This window comes from Pyxicephalus adspersus, chromosome 2, assembly GCF_032062135.1.
Source record: "Pyxicephalus adspersus chromosome 2, UCB_Pads_2.0, whole genome shotgun sequence".
Taxonomy (NCBI): domain Eukaryota; kingdom Metazoa; phylum Chordata; class Amphibia; order Anura; family Pyxicephalidae; genus Pyxicephalus; species Pyxicephalus adspersus.
In genome coordinates, this window is record NC_092859.1 from 151,716,165 (window position 1) to 151,725,133 (window position 8,969).

The following is an 8,969-nucleotide window of genomic DNA, read 5'->3' on the forward strand; positions in this document are numbered from 1 at the left end:
AATTCAGGTTATTATCAACTAAAAAACTCTGGAAGAAGTGTGAACTCTGCAACTCTTCTATAAACATACATTTGTTCTTTAGCCGGGTCATTGGTTGTGTAACTCACATTCGTTATATCTATAGACACAAGATGTGCAGAGATTGAGGATACATTAAGTATGAGAATAATGAACACTAAGCGTCCGTTCTTAACATGTAAGTTTGTAATTTCATGGTTCCCCTTTTGATTTTACAATTTACAATTAACAAACTACCTTGCTGAAGCAGATGATATCCCTGTTTATGAAAATTGCTGGAGACTTTATAGCGCTCACAAGTAAGGTTATGTTAATTGCTTCATTTTCCCTCAAAGGCAGCTGCCAGAGGAACAAAGCAAAGAAAAACAGCATTGCTATTGTGTTTTCAATAATGGAATTCATTCTGTTTGTTGTATGTATAATGTGTTTGAGTTATTGAAGCGTTCTTTCCATAGTACATATCAATCATTTATTTTAATGCCATCTGAATAATAACTGTGATTTAAGATCCTTCAGTCAACTGAAAATATGTACATAGAAATAACATTACAATCGCATACGATACTTTCTACTTCTGATATCTGAATTATTTATTTATGATTGTAGATTAGATTCAAAATGTGAGAGCAAATTGGTTTTCATTAGCAGCACAACCATTGTCATGGACGATACGGTTGAAGACTTTTGGAGCCACGACTTTTCAAACCTTTCCCTGTCATATTGCTGATTGCTGGAAAGTTAACACCTTCAGTTTTTAACATTCGAGGTTTACTTCCTTCCTTTCTATTAAGAAATAGAAGAAATCCTGCATATACTTGAGAAAAACAGAGGAATGCACTTCCAGATTTTCTGAATATCAATCCAGGACCCTACATATAGGTTTACTTGCTCACCCTTGTAATCTGAGCTCCTTAGATTTTCTATTTTACATATTATGAGCTAGAATATGAAAGAGTTAAAAGTTCTGTTATCTGTTTCACCAGGTGTGGAGACGTCCCCTGATTTTCTGTCTCAGTGTCATGCTTTGAGCTCAGACAGTGCCTAAAGCCCCATACAACTAAATATTTATTATTAATGTGGAAAGGTTTGGATTAATTTCCTTTTGAAAGAATAATGTGGTCAGCAACTTAGAAAAAGCCAGAACTCCAAAAAATTTACGACATTGCGTGACTTAATTATCAAGGTTGTATGTGCACAATGTTGTAGACACTTGCAAGCCTCATTTGTCAACCTAGAACAATGTATTTGATGAATAATTTACGTGATGTTCTTGATTCTTCTGAGTGGTTGTTCTTCTAAAACACATTTTATGACAATTGCAAAGGGTATACACATTAAAGATGTCTTCTCACTTACTGTCCCAATGGTAAGAATCATTGGGGCAGGGATCAAGGGAAAATGTTTTAAAGAGGTTGTCCTTGCATTCTTCATGTCTAGTCCTGGTTAGGGATGAGCGAACAAATTTTTAATTTTTTTTTAATTCTCGCTTACCAAACATGTAGGCCGGCAAGACCGAATATTTGGGAACTGCAAGACCAATCAGGGCAGCGGAACTGTCAGCTCCGCTCCTCTGATTGCTGTTGCAGTCCTGTACTATGTGTTCCTAGATAGAGTTTCTCTATCCAGGAACACAGTATGAGTCTCGTTGGCTGCTCATGATTGAATGCAGCGTGGGAAAAATCCTGCTTTTCCCATGGCCATGTTCATTCATTAACACAAGCCGCATGACTCGGGACTCTGAGAGGAGGAGTATCGCGTCAGCATTCAAGAGTAAGAGATGCCTGGGCACTACAGGTTGGAATTAGGGCTTACCCTTATTCTGACCTATAGTGCCCGGGGTTCGCCCACTAACAGGATGATTCCCACAGCTGCATTTTTAAATGCAGCCGTGATAAACCACCTACAGTGACTTCCGATGGTTTTGCGAAATTTCGCAAACCCATGGGAACTTCAAGGAAATTTTTGTGAGAAAATTTTTTTTCAACCTGACTATATTATTTATTTATGTAACTACAACTACCTCTAAATGAAACCCCTAAATTAAGCTTTAAACTGAGAAATGGACCCACCACTTTCCATTTACCAATTTTCTAAAATAAGCTTGTAACCTGAGCAATTCCTTTCCTTTTCTAAGCTTACCATATAAAAGATTAACAGGAAAAGAAGGCTAAACTGCACCTGAGTAGCCAGGACAGTGATCTTTTTGGAATATGACTCACCTGGGCACTGAACTGTGCAGCTGACCTTCTGCATTGAGGAACCTACACAGAAGGCCCCGCCATTCAAAGGAGTTGGGTTGGTGCAAGTCCTGGAACGTTTCTGCACTCCACGACCACAGTTTACACTGCATGAAGACCATTCTAACCAGGACGACCATCCTCCGTTCACTTGAAGAAAGGAAAAACGAATATGATATTTAACAGACTATACACATTCCAATAAAATTGTATTCTACTATACACTCTTTGTTCAAGTATATTGAAAGCACTCAAAAAATTCAACAATACAGGATTTGTATACATATAATAAAAGCATCACTGACATGCAATAATATAAAATACAACATTGGCATTTCACTCCAGTAGATCCAGGTTCTGGCAAAAATGTAGCTAACTGTACCTAAGAGTATTGGCTCCAGATATCTACAAGATCCATTATGATACAAAGGGAAAACAATTGCAATTTTAAATTAGAAATTATTCAGTATGCTTGAGGACATTTACCTATAGACATTTTTCAATTTAACACATTTAGTTAGCTGTGTATACAATTTTATTGTTATGTCATAACAGATCAAACAGATCTTGCTTGCTTTTTATTTCTAGAAATTAGCTATTAAAAATACTTACAAAGCCTGTTGTTTTTTTCTCTCTGAACAACTGATTTTTAGCAGCACCTCTTTCCCAAGCACAGACTGATGGCAGCATTTCTTGGGCTACAATTAGTCTGGACTCCTCACAGCAGCATGACTGTGATAGGGCTGGGACCCCGCATTTAGTGGCCCCCCTTTTAACTCAACATAAAAACCACACATTGTCATTGGTTAAATGGATTAGGGCCTTTTATCAAACAAACACTGTAATAAACAATAAAATATTTGTAAATAACTATAAATAACAATAAATACCCAATAATAAACCATAAATAACAAATACATTAATTAAACTTTACTTATTTCAACCTTAAACCAATTCTAACACTCCTCAGGTTACTGATCCTCAAAGGCCAACCCCCCTACCCCTTACTTTGGGTCTGCACCGCCGTGGTATATATGCTCCAAGCCCTAACCAACTAGCTCAGTAACGATACCAGCAGCACTGGTAGCCAATTTTAAACCACAACAACTCCAACTTCCAATAGACACCAACATTCCAGGAATTCCCATAGCATAGATGGGTCTCTCACCCCCACTGAAACACTACAACAAGCAACATTCTCTCGAGGACTTCACCGCCAAACAACCCATTCCTCACCCATTCCGCCAAAACTACCTAAAACACAGGGAGGGTGGGCCGGAAACTTTTCTTCTCTCCTTGTCCTGTTGCCCAAAACGCTCCACCTCTTCCATTTTTTCCCTCACCTTTCCCTCCCCCCAACTACGTCAGCCCTGCACCCTGACTCCCAACCTCCTCTCACTCCCCTTTCCAATTAAACCTTCCACTGCCTGCTCCCTATCCCATCCCAGTCATGCAGGCCTTCCACTATCCTTCACTATGTTCCCCCCTCCAGTCCTCATTTTTTGGGACCAGATATTTTGTGTGTCTGGACCATGGATAATCAGACTGCTATGCTGTTTGAGCTCTGCTGTTGAGCCCTTTTTCCTTCCCTCCTCAGTTTTCATTGGGGCTCTTGGTCCTTCCTTGCATTCCGCTGTGACTGAAACCCTATCCGGAAATTGCTTTTATATTTTACTGTATACAGAATTCTAAGGCAATCAATGTACCCCCCTGTAGAAGCTTCTACATGCCATTCACATGCAAAACACATCCTAAAAGAATAGTGACTTTTCAGCTTGGAAATACTTAATGTTTTTTTTTTCCGTTTATGTGTGATTATCATATCCCACTGTGGACATTTTTTTAAAAAAATTTAGTTTTATTCCTGAGCCACTTCAAGATCCCTATTTATTTAGGTCTGTTCTGCCGTGTAATTTTTTATGCTGTGCATTATGTTATGCCACAAAATGACCATGAGGTGCCATATGTATATGTTCATACCGTAGTCCTCACTCTTCACAAAGTCTGCAGAAAAACCACGCATCGGAAGAACGAAGAACCAAAGCATAACATTAGGAGTTAAAAAACAAGAGCTGGCTGCATGTTAGTACTAATTCATACGGGCCCACAAAAACAACCAACCTGCTTATAAGACGCCAACACTAAAGCTATAAACAAGCAGTTGCATCATTCTGTGTCTGTAATTTCAAGCAATATCCTTTCCACGTTAAAGGGTCAGTCTCACAGCATTGAGAATCTCTCACTCCCTAATTTCCTTGACAGCTCTTTTCCACCCGACTATCCTGACATTTATGTTACAAGAAACACATATTTCAGCTACAATCAATAGTTGCAGCCAGTGAACTTTTCATTTGGTCCTTGATGGCTGTTGGCTTACAGCATAGTGAGCACTGACTGACAGCCCTGACCTGCTGGGAATTCCGAGGTTAGCACCTCAATAGTCTGCACACAGGAGTCTCCAGAAACAATAAAAATATTAGGAATTCTGCACTTCTTAAAAAGAGAACCTGTCCGGCCTTAAATACTGTTTTTATGCATTGCTTAGTTTATTAAAAATATAGGGCTATGTTTATAACCAATTTACAAATAGGATCCTTACAAATATTTTTTCTAAGCAAAAGGATATTTTTTCAACTAGTGCATCTTTTGTGGGTGAATGTGTAGATATAAATATAGTAGCATTTTACTAAAGATGGGCAATGGTGCCGAGGATCAGTTTATTATTTTAAGTCTAATTTTTTGGAATTCTATTTTGCTATGTTTGCTTGCTATTTAACTCAAGACCACTTGGTTGGCACCAATCACAACTTGTAATCATTTATAAAAAGCACCTGACCTAATGTGCAAGTTTTGCATAAATTAGATAGAAAGAAATAGCAAACAGTTTAGCTGAATAAATTATTATGTGATATAACTATTGAGTGCAACGTTTGATTATTTTCTTCTTATTATTGGTTTAAATTTCCGTTTTTTCTGTTGTTCAGTCCATTAGTTGGATCTAATTCTTTGGTATTTAACTAGGTGTGTAGCTGAGTTTATATTCTCGAGATAGTAAAGATGACTATTTCTGTTGACCTCTCACCAAATTTGTATATAAAAGGGTAGCTAAACCTCATATAAGATAAAAATTAGCTTATTTTTTCCTCTAGATTATGTTTTGTTTTTAAAAAGGGAAAGCCCCTCTGCCGCGGCGGTAAAGACAGAATGGGAGTGGGATACCTACATCACGAATCTCAGGAGGCATAAGGCTGCGCCTTCTGCACCTTCTGCGCATGGCCAATCTCTTTTTTTCCATATATATCAACATATATAGACTCCATATACATCCCAACATCGGGTCTGCACAGTGTGAGATCAGGTGATATAGGAAGAAAGAAAGAAATGGTGGCGCAACTGTGCCTCGATGAAGGACAATACCAGGGCGGCGTGGGACTAGATCCAGGAAACCTCCGAAGGGAACAACGGATCTGAGGAGGTAAAGGTGTGCAAGTTTTTTTTTCCTACTTTATTTCCACTTTAAGATAGTATTGGTAAATATTTACTTAAAGCGCGACTTTCACCAAAAATTTTACCGTAAATAAAAAGGTAGATTGTCCCTATGTATAGGGTTTTTTTCTTTAAATGTTTTTTTGTTTAAAGGAAAGGAAAAGCCCCTCTGTTTTTGTCTTCACCGCCTGGAGCACAGAGCCTCCCGGGATACCTATGTCACGTCGGGTCCTTCTGTGCATACTCGATTTCGGACATGCACAGAAGGAATTCTTTCTGCAATGGGAAAAAGCCAATGTCACGCACGCACAGTGAGATCAGCGCTCTTTTTTCCGAATTTACAGCAGACAACGTCATCCTGTCTCACTCCTGCGTTAGTGCTAGATCAGGTGACATCCAGAAGAATAAAGAAGAAGGAAGAACATAGCGGTGCCTGGCGCTTCACCCACGCCGGGACAATGAAGAATTCCAGAGCGGTGCAAGAATGAAGAATGAGGTTGAGGGATATACAGAAGTAAAGGAAAATGGGATTTTTTTTATCTTAAATTTAGTTCTGCTTTAAGTCTCTGTTACTACTTTCTTCTTTTTATTTAGTCTGTTCCAGCACCAAAATTTTGTCCATAGTAATCTTTAATTGCTTGAATGTCTCAGTGAAGTTGTAAGCACCTAAAGGCCATCAAGACTTATCATGGAGCAGAGATCAGAGAAAACATGGTTCCACAAAGGAGAACAAAGCTGGACAACCCAGAATTACTATCACAAAAATACAATGGGGCTGATTGATTACAGAAATAAAGGCTTATCACCTTGCGAAATAATACTTATAATAAGAAATAATACTTATCACCTTGCGAGAGATAATAATGAAGGTCATGATAATTTCCTTTGCAAAGAATACACAATCACAAGGAATCCTAAAAAAAAGCAAAAAAAAAAAAAAACAGGACTTTTGCTTCTACCTGACTACGATTTCATGTTGTGTTTACAGGACGGGAAATATAGAAAACTCACTCCAATGGGACCCAAATGGCAAAATGATAAAAGTAGGGCTCTATTTATGAAACGGGGAATCTGACATTCCCTGGTGGGAATCAAACACATGAATCTGGAAGATTCCTTCAGGGGAATGTTTGAGGGAATGTCTGATTGTCTTGAATGTTGATGTTGATAGTGTTGACGGCAAACACTACTAAAGTATTGAGACTGTCGCCTCTGGCTTGTATGGCACGGCGCTAAAGCTAAATGTGCCCCTAAAAGTTGCTGTGGCTTTTTTGCTGTCATTGTGGGATGCATGGGCTGTGACGGGCCCAGGAAGGATGCTGCAGATCATCCAAAACATAAATGCCTTTGTCAGCTAGCAGGAGGGCACATTAATGGGCAACATGGTGGCGCAGAAGTTAATATTATTATTTTTATTAATTAGAATTTATATAGTTCCAACATATTACGCAGCGCTTTACAAAGTTCATAATCACGGCACCACCTGTCCCTCAAAGGGGCTCACAATGTAATGTTAGCACCCTGGCCTTTGTGAGGCTAGATGACACGTTGTTATTCATTATGGTGGATTGGTTCCAAACATGTCTTTATTGCAGGTTAGAGAAGAGTGCATAAGCACAGTTCTTCTTTTCCCCAGGGAGGTGAGTACTGCTGGGGTAAGTTTTATGATTTTGGCAAATAAATAAATATTATGTATTTTAGCATATCAAAGTGAGACAGATATCATCGATACCTTGGTTGGGACACCATAGTGACAAAAATGGCTTTCTTATTAAGCTTATGTTTTATGCATTCCATTGCAGAGCTTCATCTAGATGTATCTAGACAATAATTGACATGTAAAGATACAAAATAGACATATTTGTATTGTCAGTATAATCTACTGAATTCTCATTAAACTTTTATCAACCGTACCTTGGGGTTTTTTGTTACAAGTGTCAACATCTTGCATGCAAAAATGAATACAACTGTAGTTTTATAAAAAATCAATGAAAAAAATCAGCAAGTTGCTTCTGGACATTTACCTGTAGGCATTTTCTAGTTTCATATATTTACATGTACCTTCCTGGGAATAGGTAGAAGGTAAGAGAAAAGTTTTGAAAAGTCAGCAAAACAAGGTATTAGCAAGAATTACAAGGGCACATAGAAAAGTTTTAATAATGAGAAGTGTAAAAAAAAAATAAGGTTGGGGCCAGGGTATCAAATATGTACTTACTGTTTAAATGTATTGTGATTGTATTGTATTGTGATGGGATCAGCATAGAGAATGGAAAAGAGGTAGTCTAAACTTCAGTCTATATTTCGGGGTGATCGGACTATTTTTAATTGCTTCAAAACATGCACAGAAAATACCAAAAATATCAGCTTCCTGGCTCTCTCTCTCGGAGACACTCAGCAGGGGTGGTGGTCCCATGAACCTTTGGGAGACCTCCTGTACTCTCCCTAAATACAAATACTATACATATTCTGCCGGAGCCACCTGTCCTCGGGCTTCAACTGCACCCCTGTCTCAAAGACAAGCTTCCTTTTCTCATCCACCAGGTATTTCCCAGCCAATCTCGATTTCTGGCTCGGGGAAGGAAGGGAGCGTCTGGCCCACTCATTCCTTCCAGGACACTCTCTGCCTGAATCCCAAATATAGAGCTGCAAATCTGCCGCACCACATTTCATTACAGCTTTATCCAGATCTATTAATCCCTTTCCTAGGTAAAAATTATGCCAAATACCCTCAGAATTTGGCTTCACACTTTCCATTATGCCACACTATGTAAAGTCACTTTTTCGATAAGAATTGGAGTCATCCCCTTTTATCGTTCTGGAGACCATCAAGTTAGAAATTGATGGGAAATCTTGGCATCAACCCCTTCCCCATCATGGGTTTTACATTGAAATTGGTGCAGGTCTGCTATCATGCAAAGGAGAAAATAAATTCAATGTAGACAAAATATATAAGTGTATATCATTCTATTGATATAGGATAAATTATGGATCAAGCAGCCTGTTGACACCCTCCTAAGAGGCTGTAGTGAATATCATTGTTTATTGCATTCTATATTAATTTACTATGTATTGCATATTGAGTTGGATTTATTAAAACTCTCAGGCAAACCTGAAAAAGATCTGGTCCAAAACTGAAAACACTTTCCAACTAATAGCAAATTATTTATAAAATATGTATTCTAGATTTGTTAAATCACCCAGGTTCTCCCATATTAATCTATGTTCTCA

General features: G+C 38.4%; 1 protein-coding gene across 3 annotated transcripts in view; it reads right to left on the reverse strand.

The window, feature by feature from the left end:
- UNC5D (unc-5 netrin receptor D) overlaps positions 1 to 8,969 on the reverse strand; it is a 467,881-nt gene that overhangs the window by 144,918 nt on the left and 313,994 nt on the right. For all 3 annotated transcript variants that reach the window (XM_072402778.1, XM_072402777.1, XM_072402780.1), the window contains exon 6: positions 2,238 to 2,405. In XM_072402778.1, coding sequence (XP_072258879.1) covers positions 2,238 to 2,405 — 168 coding nt within the window. The remainder of the gene's footprint in view (positions 1 to 2,237; positions 2,406 to 8,969) is intronic.